The following is a 12,628-nucleotide window of genomic DNA, read 5'->3' on the forward strand; positions in this document are numbered from 1 at the left end:
CGCGTGTGGCGGGCGGACCCGCGGGGTGTGTGTGTGGTGCGGGGGGACAGCGGTGCTGGGGAGAGGGTCCCATCCCGCCGCCCCCGGGGGGCGGGGCGGGGTGGGGCAGGCGGGGCGGGGCCTGTGCGCAGGCGCGAGCGCGCGCTCCCGCGGGCCGCGAGCCGGCGGACGCCTCGCGAGTCGGCTGCAGGGAGCGCGCCCGTCCCCGCACTTCCGGCCAGAGATCCGCGGGCTGCGATTGGGCGCGAGGCGGCGAGCGCGCGCCCGCCCCGCCAATTGGCGGCCGCGGCGGGGCGGGGACGGGGCGCGCGGCGGGGGCGCGCGGCGCGGGGCGGGGGCGGGGCGCGCGGCGCGGGGCGGGGCGGCCGCAGCCTGGTTGCCGCCCGCGGGCCTGTCCGCCGCCCGCCCGGCCGTCCCCGCCGCCGGCAGCCATGTGACCGCGCCGCCGCCCTCCGCGCGCCCGGCCCGCCCGCCCGCCCGCCCGCCGCGCGTCCGCGGCCCGGCCGCAGCCCAGGCCGCCGAGGGAGCGGCGGGGCCGGCGCCATGGCCGAGCGGGGCCGCCTGGGCCTGGCCGGCGCGCCCGCCGCGCTCAACACGCCGGTGCCCATGAACCTGTTCGCCACCTGGGAGGTGGACGGCTCCAGCCCCAGCTGCGTGCCCAGGTACGCCGCCGCCCGGCCGCTTTGTTCCCGCGCGCACCTGCCGGACACCGGGGATCTGCGCCCGGGACCTCCCGCCCCGGGCTGTCCATCCGGGCCCTGCGCACCGCGCCGTCCCCGCCCGGGACCGTCCGCCTCGCATCGTCCACTCGGGACCTGCGTCCTGGGCCGCCCCCACCCGGGACTGTCTATCTGGGACTCCAGCCGGGACCTCGTGCTTGGGGCCGTGCCGCGAGTCCTCGCGCCCGGGGCACCCACCCGCACCGTATGTCCCCTCGGGGTCCCCCACCCCGGGCCTCGCGTCGCGCGGCCCGCTCCGGCATGCGCATTCTCTGGGAGCAACCTCTGACGCGTGCAGGGCCTCTGAGGTCCGGGCACCGCCGGGAGGGAGTGGCGCGGGCGTCTCTCGTCCCGCGGTCTTGCGAGGCTCACCTGGCTTCGCTCACGGGCAGCATCCTTGCACCTGCCACTGATGCGGTGCTGCTGCTGCTGGACTTGACTCACGCGCTCTCCTCGCTCCACTGCTGTTAGGTTTCCTTTGCGTGTAGTGCGGCCACACTGTCAAGTCAGAGCGTCCTGGGAGTGACCTGCAGGGCGCCCCTGGTCCAGAGGACATCTGAAGTCGGGACCGTGACTGCTCTCTTTCATCTGGCACACACCTTTTTATTGGTGGTCTCGGGGGCCCGCTGCTGCCTGCTCAGTCCTGCTGGCCCTTTACCTGTTCGCGTTGCGTTTCCTAGTTTAGAGACACCTTCGTGTCCATAAGCAGAGCGCTTTGCACAGGGCTGTTAGTTTTGCCAGGCAAAGGCCTGCCTCCCTTAGGAGGGGGCAGTGGGGAAGCGGCTGGACCCCAGTGGGAATGTCTGGACTAGGTCTACCCACAGGCCAGTGCTGTAGCCGAGTCACCTCCACTCAGACCGGCCGCCTCGCTGTTTTTCTTGCCGGCTTGGCGCGCTCTTGGTTTCTCCGGACTCAGTGGTCCCTGACGATGAAGCTCTCAGGCTGAGGGGGAGAGACAGACTCGCACCAGGGTCCATTCTGGAATAGACACCAGGCCTGGAGGGCTGCAGAGAGGAACACTCCCTAGGGACTAGATCTCCTGGTGAGGACCTCAGGATTGCCATCCAGACCTGGGGAGTGGGTGGTGTACTGCCGAGGGGGACCCAGCTCATTCTATATGTGTCTCGGAGCGAGCCGTTGTGGATGCCAGTCTGTGGGGTTTGTCCCCCTGGGGGTGTGGGGCTGGGAGCTCAGGGCATTGGCTGTGCCAAGTGGGAAGGATGGGCCCTCCACGCACCTGCCAGATTTGCATGGGGCCCCCTTCAGGGTGCGGTGACCCTGTGAGACCTGAGGGTCAGTGTCAGCCAGGGCTGGGGGCCAAGGACTCCAGATCTGCCTGCTCGCCTCTTCTCTGGGAGGTCTCCGGGCCTCACAGCCAAGCCCAGGAGTGGAGCCAAGCCCTTTCCCATCTTGGCATTTGCCCTGGGGTCGAGTCCCACAGCCAGGGGTCATTATGGGCAGCTCTTACCCCCCAGTGTGTCTGTCTGTCCCTCTCTGCACTGTCACTACCACCACCAACCCTTAGATCTCTCGTGTCGGCGCCCCCCTGACAGAGTGTAGAGTATAGCCTCTGTTTGCTGCACCTCTCTAGCCGTTTCCTGGGGCCCCCCAGAGACCACTGAAGTCTAACTGGAGGGAGGTGGGGGGAGATTGCAGGAGAGACCAAGAGGGTAGGAGCTGGATTTAGGGGCCTTGCAGCGCCTTGTGGAGCTAGTCTGGGAAGCCCACTCTGGTGAGCGTCAAGGGAGGGTGTGGGGTGTGCGGGCTGGGAGAGGAGGGGTGACGTGGGGCCGTGCTCTTTGAGGCGAGCACACCAGCCACCGGGAGAGGCAGGCCCAGTTCATGGGTTGGGCATAGGGAACATTGGCTATAGCACGCGCCCCCTCCCTTTCCTGGTGAGGATGACCCCTCCCTGAGAGGTGGTGCCGGTCCCCTGCCCCCCTCTCCTGCACAAGCCTGTTCTTCGTATGTAAAAGGGGTGATACTCTCTCTGTTCATTTGCATGTCTTGCTTTTGCCCAGTCTTTAAGTTTCTGAGTGACATTGTGCCCATGTCATCATCCCTGCAAGATGACAGCGTGGGTTTCTGCTCTTCAGGGGACCTTTAGCTTGTTTCCAGGTTTTGGCCAATTTCGAACGTGCTGCTGTTGGCCTCGAGTCCCTGCCCTCCACACGTGTGTCCCTGGTGGGCGGCCAGGCCTCCACGGCAAGCACGTGCCGGTAGTAGGGTTTGGGGGGTGCCGGTGTTACTACCAGGCGGCTTTCCGGGGCGTCTGCGCCAACTCCAGCCCCCAGCGGCAGGGAGGAGCATCCCCGGTGCTCCACGTTCTTGCCAACACTTTGCCTGACTTTTCATTTTTGCCAGTCTGGTGGGTGTGAAACGGTCTCGTGGTTTTAATTTGAATTTCTCTGATTCCTGATGTAGACCATTTGCACTTCCTCGGCTGCTACATTGAAGGACGCTTCTTTTGCCATTTTTTCTTTCTCCTTCTTATTTTTATTTTGTCCCCCCTGGATCCTGGGCAGTTTCTTGAGGGGACAGTAATCCTTCCGCGGCCACACGGGTTAGGACCGTCTTCGTCCAGTGATGCGAGTTCTTGGCGGCCCGCGAGGTCTGGGCACCTTTCCTGGTGGTGGCAGAAGCTCCCTGCTCTCCCGGGGCTCCTGCGAGGTGTCCGGGCTGTAACTCCAGGGAGGCCCAACTTTGCGGGTTTCCTCGAGGGACCGTCAGCAGTGGCGCCCGACCGTGTCCGCCCTTCACTGCCGCCGCTGCTGGGGTTCCACAGGTGCCCCCCGACCTCCGCAGGTTCTGGTCACTCTACGCCCTTGCGTGCCCCATTTATTTCTTCTTTCCCGTTGGGGGTTATTGATTAATTTTTAAATGTTGGGAGGCTGGTCATGCCCTCTCCTCTCGTCATCCGCTCCCCTGGTTTGCATCCTTGGCCCATTTCAGGGACCGTGTGGTGGGTCGTCCGCTGGCAGGGGACGCTTGGCGGGTGTGTGTCCAGCGGCCACAGCCCAGCAGGACTGAGCGGCCGCTGCGCACCTGCAGGCTGGTCCCCTCCTCCTAGGGCCCCCCGTGGGGGGTCAGGCAGCCTGTGGCTCTGGGGCTCACCCACGCCCAGCCCGTGTCCGCGGCTCCTTCTCTGGGCGCGCGGTGTCCTGTGGGAGGAAGAAACCACGCTTTGTTTACACCTGCCCTGTCAGCAGGCGTGTGGGTTGTTTCCAGCACGAGGCGCCTGGGGTCAAAGCTGCTGCGGCCGTTGGGGGGCAGGGCTGTCACTTCTCCTTGGTGACAGCTGCCCACGGGGGAGGTGGGTGTGCATCAGTTTCGGAAGAAACTGCCAGTTTTCTGAAGTGGTGGCACCGTCTGCTGCTGCCCCTGGCTGCCCTGTGTGACATCGCCTTGTGACTTCTAGCCCTTCTGACAGCGGGTGCTGGCTTCTCAGGTTTTGCTCTGGGCTTGTTGTGCGTGGATGTTGAATATAACCAAACAGGTTTTTTTAAAAAATTAAGAGCATCATCTGAATCTCCGCAACCTGTTGCGGTACGTCACGTGATATAAATACATTTGCTAGTATTACACTGACCTCGGAGAAACCCCAGCCGGGTCGCGCGGCGTCACCCTTCCCGTTCACTGGCGGGTGTGGACGATTAAGGTTTCGTTTAGGGTTTGTGCCTGTGCACGTGTGGCCTGCAGTCTCACCGGATTCTGGTGCCAAGAGACTGTAGAAGGCGCTTCAGAGCGCGCCCCTTCGGCCACGCTGCGCGTCCTAGACGCGGGCCGAGCCGCTCTGCGGGGCGCTTGCGGGGCGCCGCCCGAGAGGAGGCTCAGCGAGGGGTCGCTGGACGGGCAGCGCCCAGGTTAAGCGGCTTCCGTAGCTGCGGGACACTTCTCCCTCTGGCTGGTGTTTTAAAATCTGTTTTCCTGAGAATTTGTCCATTTTGTCCAGATTTTCGAGTTTTTTGGCACATGGTTGTTCGTAATATTCTCTCGTTTTTCTTCAAGTGGCGGCGGCAGGGTCTGTAGTGCCGTCCCCTCGGGCCGTCACGCCGGCTGTGCAGGTGCACGAGCTCGGCCGTCTCGGTCACCAAGGGCTCAGCGGCGGGTGAGGCGACACCGCTCCCTGGTCTTCTGCCGCTCATGCTCAGGCCTGCGCTGCTGTTGCTTGTAATTTCTTCAGGTAAACGCGCGGCTCCTCGTCCCCTTGCCCGCAAGCATGTCTTCGTAGGAAGTCAGCTGCACCTCGCAGGCTTTTGTACAGTCGTTCCACCGAAGATGCGTTTTTCACTATTTTTTCTGTAGCCTGTCGGGATACTTCCAAGTTTCTTAATATGCAAACATATGGGTTTTCTTCCTACTTAGTTCTCCGTGATGCAGTCCATCTCTCTTCTGCCCGTTGTTCTTTTCTAACTTAATTGTGTTGTGGTCAGAGAGGGTGGGCAGGATGGCACCAGGCCCTTAACGTTTTTTGTGACTTGCCTTATGGCTCGGTTTGAGGTCAGTTTTCATACATGCTCTGTTTGTACCGAAAAGGAATGTGTTTCTGGCAGTTGTTGGCGTTTGATGTCTGTCCACACACGCCACGCTCGGTTCAGTGCCTTCATCAGATCTGGTCCCGTTTTCGTCTACTGGAGACGTGTGTTAGGATCTTCCGATGTTGGATTGATCTCACACACAACTCTTGGAGTTGTGTCAGCTAAGCTGTTAGGCACACACGTGCTTGGATTATGATACCTTCCGGCGGTTTTGAACTTTGAGTGCATGTGACTATCTGGGAATGCTGTCTGTCTGAACGTGGACTTTGGTGGCAGGAAAGCTCTCTGAGCTTCTGGAGAGCACCTGCCTGTTCTTTCTTTTTCCACCTTTCTTCAGCCTTGCCCGCATCCTTACATGTGACATGTGTCTTTGGTTATTCGACGTGGATCTAGTTTTTGGTCACTCTGAGAATCTTTAATTTTTAACTAGAACGTTCAGTCTGTTGTCATTTGTCCGAATTATTGACGTTTGGGTTCGCGTCTACCTGTTTATTTTTTGTGCTCATCAGTTTTTTATTTTTTATGTTTGCTTTCTCTTGGGTCTTATTTTGTACTGTTTTTTTTTTTTCCTTTTTTCTGTTTCTCCATCGTATATTAGTTTGAAACTTACCACTCTTTCTGTGTCTCAGTGGTTACTGTGTAGATTGTAATTTCCATACTGGTTGTATTTTCAAGGTACTTTATCTTATTCCGCTCCTGACAGACGCAAGGACGGGCCCTACAGCGTGTTATTTTGACAGAACCCTTTCACGCGTACATGCTCTTGTCCGGTGTACAGAGCCGTCCTGGAGACCCAGGAGGGCTTGTTCCCTCGTTATTCTGCTAACACGTGATTAACCTCAAACTCACTGCTTCCTTTCCTTCATTCTTCTTCTTTTTTTTTTTAAATACTTTTTTATTTATTTCTAGGAGAGACAGTGTGAGCAGGGGAGGATCAGAGAGAGAGGGAGTCACAGACTGAAACAGGCTCCAGGCTCTGAGCTGGCAGTCAGCACAGAGCCTGACGCGGGGCTCGAACCCACGAACCGTGAGATTATGACCCAAGCGAAAGTCGGACGCTTAACCGACTAAGCCACCCAGGTGCCCTTTTCCTTCATTCTTCTGGCGACTCAGATCCTGGAATTGATTTCCTCCTGGTTATGTCGGAAAATGCATCTTGAGAATTTTCTTTAGTGAGGCTATGTTGATAACTGTTCTTTCTGTGTATCTGGAAACGTTTGGAAACGTTGACCCTTTCTTCTGGAGGATGTCCTGTGGGTGTGGACGTGCAGGTGGCCTCTCCCCCCCCATGTGCAGGTGTCCTGCGGGTGTGGACGTGCAGGTGGCCTCTCCCCCCCCCATGTGCAGGTGTCCTGCGGGTGTGGATGTGCAGGTGGCATCTCCCCCCTCCATGTGCAGGTGTCCTGCGGGTGTGGACGTGCAGGTGGCCTCTCCCCGCCATGTGCAGGTGTCCTGTGAGTGTGGACGTGTGGGTGGCCTCTCCCCCCCATGTGCAGGTGTCCTGTGGGTGTGGACGTGCGGGTGGCCTCTCCCCACCATGTGCAGGTGTCCTGCGGGTGTGGACGTGCAGGTGGCACCTCCTCCCCCATGTGCAGGTGTCCTGCGGGTGTGGACGTGCAGGTGGCCTCTCCCCCCATGTGCAGGTGTCCTGCGGGTGTGGACGTGCAGGTGGCCTCTCCCCGCCATGTGCAGGTGTCCTGCGGGTGTGGACGTGCAGGTGGCCTCTCCCGTCTGCACACGGAAGGCACATCTTCCTGACTTTGCACTCAGTTTTGCTCTTGGGAAGTCAGCTGTCAGGTGAGACTCATCTGAAGGTCTGGCCTTCCTGGTGGCTCTGTGGTCGCCTCCGTTGCTGCAGGTGTGCCTTCCTCCTGACGCTGCCTGGTCCGGGTGCGGGCTCTCCAACTTTGTGGGTTGGTGGTTTTGACCGGTTCTGGGAAGTGCCAGCCAACCTCTCTTCAGTAGCCGTCTGTCTGCGGTGTCCTCGCTCGCGTCTGGAGCCCCGTCTGGATGCGCGACAGCTCATCCCACTTGTGCAGGTTTTGTGTCCCTGTGATGGTGGCCGGTTCTCAGCTCTTCCTTCTACTGGCCGCCCAGTGGGGACCGCACTGTGTCCTGCCCAGGGCTCGGCCTGGACGTGGAGTGGCTACTTGGTGAAGCTCCCAGAGCTGAACAGAGGTGCTTTGCTCACGGGTGTGGGATTTGTTTCGAGCGTGCGGGCATGTGCCGGGGGAGCCGCGCACTTGGCTGGCGGCGGGGCTGGTGGGTGTGTGCGAGGGTGGGGGTGGGCCCAGGGTGCCTGCAGCGTCTGAAGGATGAAGTCTGCTCCGAGGGGAGACCAGGGAGGCCGGCATTCCACGGCCCATGGGCTGGCAGCTGTGGGGGGCGCTGGGGCCTGCCGTGCCCCGCGCTGCAGCTCACCCGTGCGTGTGGGCCGGGCCGCGCTCTGCTGCCCGTGCTGCCCGTGCAGAATTGGCTTTTGTGTGGCAGGAAGCAGCTGTCACAGAGGACCTCTCGGCTGCCGCGCTGGGGCAGGTGTGCAGTCTCACATGCTGCTTAGGTGGGGACCCTTTGGTTGGGCTCCAGAAGCAGCTCTCCCCTGCTCCTGCCCCAGGTGCTGGCAGTCCCACCTGGGAGGGAGTCTGAGGGGAGGGCCGAGGGAGGGAGGGAGGGAGTCCGAGGGGGGGGCCGAGGGAGGGAGGGAGGGAGTCCGAGGGGAGGGCCGAGGGAGGGAGGGAGGGAGTCCGAGGGGAGGGCTGAGGGAGGGAGGGAGGGAGTCCGAGGGGAGGGCCGAGGGAGGGAGGGAGGGTGTCCGAGGGGGTAGGGGGACCACTCCAGACAGTGGCTGTAGAATCAGGAAAAGTGATTGGTCTTTTTGACCCTGTGATGGATCAGATCTCGAGGGTCCGACAGGAGCCCAGGCGGCGTGTGGCCCAGCCGGAGTGACCCGTCCCAGGGACGCAGACAGGCAGGGTGGAGGGCACCCTCCCGCAGCACAGCGGGTGCCCTCCAGCACCTCGGCAGCCCCAGGCAGCTGCGCCCGGGAACTGGCACACGCCTGCGTCCTGGCCGGCGGCAGTTTGGACTCGGTGCAGAGCGCGGCAAGTGTGCGGAACTGCTGGCCCGCGCCTGCCCCTTGTCGGCTCCCGGGGATCGCTAGGCAGCCTGGGCAACGGAAAGCCGGCCCTGAAGACCGTGTGGGCGGGTATTTAGAGGCCCAGCTCCCGTCTGCCCTGGAGGTGCCTCGGTCACGGCCACTGAACCAGAGCCGCAGCGTCTCGGCCGCCCGGGCCCCGCTCCCTCTGGAGGAAGGCCGGGTTCTGTGCTCTGCACCTGACAGCTGGGGGGGCCGAGCGCAGAGCGGCCAGGGCGGCTCCCCTGTGGAGGCGTCTGGGGAACGTCGGTGTCTGCACCTCAAGGGCAGGGGTGGTGGGGGGGCACAGGTGACGCCCGGCCATGGTGCCCTCACCCTGTGGGCACCGCTGCCCCGATGGTGGGAGAGGAGGGGTGGGGGGCCAGGACAGGCGGTGGGCACGGAGGGTCAGGCCAGGGAGGGGTTTGGGTTTGGGGCCCCCCCCTCTGAGCTGGGTTGTGCTCCTGGCAGCAAGGGAGGTGCCTCGAGTGTGTCACGGCTGGCTGTCAGCTGGCTCCGTGTCTGGTTTCCACGTGGCAACACCACCGTTCCAGCCCCCTCCCCCCGTGGGGTCTGAGGTGAGCAGCACGGTCACAGGCGTCTGTCCACACTGCCACCCTTTGCCCTCTGTGTGGGCGACTCCTGTTGCCAGGGGTTTAGCCCCTGTCGTTGCTCCCTCTCCCTGCAGGCCCCCGCCGCCCCCCACCAGGTAGGCCCTCATACCCCCCCAGCCCTCGTCCCCCCCCCGGCCCTCGTCCCCCCCAGGCCCTCGCCCCCCCAGGCCCTCGCCCCCCCCCGGCCCTCGTCCCCCCCAGGCCCTCGTCCCCCCAGGCCCTCGTCCCCCCTGGCCCTCGCCCCCCCCAGGCCCTCGTCCCCCCCGGCCCTCGTCCCCCCAGGCCCTCGTCTCCCCCCGGCCCTCGTCCCCCCCAGGCCCTCGCCCCCCCAGGCCCGGCTCTGCCCTGCGTGGACGGCACCGTCTCCATCTGTGTGGCACCCACCTCCTTTCTGTCCCCGGCTGACCAGCTCAGTGTGTAGGGCACACGTTGTCCCCACTGGGAAAGTGGCGACGCCCCCCAGGCAGGCCTGCGGTGACCTCTGGGGTGGCTTCTGTGTGAGTCAGAGCCTCAAACTGTGGACAGCTGGACGCCTGCATCTTCCACTACATTTTTTTTCCCCAGATATTTTTTATTCCTTCAAGTTTATTTATCAGGATCTTTAGGGTAATTTGAGTCTCACTTCGTGGCGTGACTATGGTTGACCTTGCGCCCCAGCTGGTTAGGCCCCCCCTGCCCTGGGCGGAGTGGGGCACACTCCTGGGCAGCAGGGGCTGCCTCAGGGCTTGCACACTCATGCCTGCCCACCCGGGAGGGGACCAGCTCCTTGTTCCCTGGGGTCCCCGTGGGGGTGTGAGGCCATTGCAGCGGGTCCTCCGGGGCGTGCGGGCTCTGGCCGGGCCCCAGCTTGGGCTGTGACCAGTGGCAGCGTAACTGGATGGCCGTCGCTGCCCGGGACGGGGCTGGCACACCCCTCCTCTGGGCGGCTCAGGCAGGAAATGTGTGGACAGGACCATGTTTACAAACACGGTGCTGGCCTGATGGAGCATCAGGGGCGGGACGACCAACTCGGGTGTGGGTGTGGGGCCCCCGAGAGAGGAGTGAGCGTGGGGGGCTGAGCAGGGGCCTGCTCGGGGTGAGCCCACGGGAGGGAGGGAAGACGACGGGGTTTCCTGGACAGAAGGGGCGTGGTGGGGGGGTGATGGGCCATTCGCTTGTGAGGGGCACGGGGTCCTGGCTCCCTTCCAGCCACTTGGCTCTCAGGCTGTGCTGTGACAACGGAGGCTGCCTTCCTGGTCTGTGCTCAGCAGTGTGGGCGCTACAGCCGAGCGAGGGGCCCTGCTGGGGTCCCCAGTGAGGAGACATGAGGCTGAGGCCTTGCGGTCTGGGCGGGAGGCGTCTGACATCTCTGCCTCCGACTTGCCCGCATGTGCTGGGGAGGATGGGCCACACCCATCTGTGGGTTCTAGAAAGCCACCTAGACCCTGGCAGGTCATGGAAGGTTCTAGATGTGTGGTTTTCGTGGCCTCGGTCTGGAGCAGGACTGTCGACAGCTGAGCTCCCGGAAGGTCACCAGTGGCATCGGTCTTGGCAGATAAAAGCCCCGTGCAGGCGGCAGACCAGCGTGGGGGCCACGGTGAGGGTTCCCTGGGGGAAGCCGGTGTGGACAGCCCGCGCCCCGTGGACAGGCAGACATTCCATCCTGTGCCACCACGGCACAGAGGCCCGCCAGGGAGGGGACAGCTGTGTCACCAGCCGCCGCCGTGGGGGACGCAGGAAACTGCTGGTCTCGCCTCGCCGTCACTTGAAAGCTGGGGCGTCCGCATGTGCTGTCCCTGCAACAGGAGCCCCGGGCGGTGTCTTCAGGCAGAGGAGGCAGCCCAGTGGGTGGGAAGACACCGCCCCGCGGACTGTGGCCGGGGCCCACGGCCTGGCCGCTCTCGGGGAGCACGCTGGGCGGTGATGGGCTCTTCGTGTCAGGAGCACACAGAAAACGTGTCTGGTTGGACTGGTTTACAAGAGGGCTCCGGGTGAACTCGCTCCGGCTGGGGGTTTCCTGTTTCCTTTAAGAGGAGGGGGAGGACAGGGTCCTTTCTGCCCAGAGCGTGGCCTGGCCTGGCCGCCCAGAGAGAAAGGCAGGCCGGCTCCTCCACCCAGAGCCCCAGAGCGAGGCCCGCCCCCAGGCCACGGAGCCGTGGGCGCGGGAAGCCAGGGCAGCGCTCCGGCGCAGGGGCCCGGGGCCCCCCACACGCCCTGCTGCCTCCATCTCGGCTGCTCCTGGCGCCCAGCTTGGCATTCCCGTGGTCATTTGAGATTTGCTCCGTGGCAGCTGTTGCCTTTCCTGCCTGGACGAGAAGCCCCTGGAACCAGGCCCAGCCTGCTCCCCCCTCCCTGCGGCCCCCCGGCCTCCCGCACCGTCCTGGGCACTGGACTGGCTGATGCTTGTGGGGAGGACGGGGGGGGGGGCGTCCAGAAGCTCCAGGAGAGTCTCAGGGGAGGGGGTTGCTGCGGTGTAAGCGGCCAGAGTGCCGCTGGAAATGGGGAAGCCCGGGGAGTGTCGTGGGCCCAGCGCTCTGAGCGAACAGGTGACTGGAGGGTCCACACAGGCTGCTTCCTCTGCACATGGAGCCCGTCTCCAGCTGCCGGGCACGGCGGGGCGTGCGCAGCCGGGACTCAGGGCAGGTGCGGGGGAGGGGCGAGCGCCCACCTGCACCTGCACCTGCCTCACACCGGCTCCACGCGGCACCCCACCCTGCCCCTTCCTTTTCGGGGTCTCGTGGCCCCCCTGGGAGGCCAGGCCCGCCTGAGCCAGTGTACCTCATCCTGTGCGATGACACCTTGACTCTTTCGTCCCGGCCACCCAGCGAGCTGTGGGCAGGATTCTGGCTCGGCATGGGGAGCTGTGCCCACAGAGGGTGGTGGGAAGTGGCCGCGCCTGCAGGCCAGTCCGCCTGACTGTTGGCCTGACTTCGGTGTGACCCTGGCCCTCACTTGGTGGGGTCCCTGGCAAATCTGAGGTGGTCCCTCCCGGATGGGCCCGAGGGCAGGGGTGTGGCTGAGAAGAGGAGCCCTGCACTCACTGTTGGGAAGGGTGAGAACCTCCCTGGATTCTGGAGGCTCGAGACCAGGGAGGCTGCTGCTGGAAGGAGATGTGTGAGCACAGACCCCTTGTTGGGACCCTCCAGGAGTTTCTCTGGCTGGGGCTGAGCCTGCTGGGGTGTGGCCCGCAGAGAGTGGGAGACGTGGGCACCGTCTGGGAGAGGAGGGGGTGGTGGTGGCTGGAGGGAACTTGGGGTCCGTGTCTGTGTGCCTTGGTTGGGAGGAAGGAGGCGAGGGGTGCGCGCCTGGGGGAGCAGGTGGCCATGTGTTTCTCCCTGACTGGTCACCTGATCCTCAGGAGAGCAAGTGGCAGAGCAGGGGGTTGGCGAGGCAGGGGCCCAGAGAGCTTAGCACAGACCCGGGAGCGCCTTGTGGACCTGGGTGGGCAGTCGGTGGCCGTGGCCAGCGTGTCTCGGGTGTTCGCAGGTGGAGCCAGTGGGGGGGCTGGCATGGGGTGAGGGGGGCCCTGGTGCCAGCAGAGGCTGCACGTGGTCTGTGTGGTGCTGGGAGCCTGGTGGCGCCCGGGGCGGACGCAGCCCAGGCGGGCGGGATGTGCAGGAAGCCCAAGATGGGTTTGTGAGAGGG

General features: G+C 63.9%; 1 protein-coding gene across 4 annotated transcripts in view; it reads left to right on the forward strand.

Moving 5' to 3' along the window:
- Positions 1-540: 540 nt before the first annotated feature.
- The window catches only part of PACS2 (phosphofurin acidic cluster sorting protein 2), a 53,080-nt gene continuing 40,992 nt past the window's right edge, over positions 541-12,628 (forward strand). For all 4 annotated transcript variants that reach the window (XM_039223951.1, XM_039223954.1, XM_039223952.1 and 1 more), the window contains exon 1: positions 541-662. In XM_039223951.1, coding sequence (XP_039079882.1) covers positions 544-662 — 119 coding nt within the window. In that variant the 5' untranslated portion in view covers positions 541-543. The remainder of the gene's footprint in view (positions 663-12,628) is intronic.

The sequence above is a fragment of the Hyaena hyaena genome, unplaced genomic scaffold, assembly GCF_003009895.1.
Source record: "Hyaena hyaena isolate Hyena2069 unplaced genomic scaffold, ASM300989v1 scaffold_1514, whole genome shotgun sequence".
NCBI lineage: Eukaryota > Metazoa > Chordata > Mammalia > Carnivora > Hyaenidae > Hyaena > Hyaena hyaena.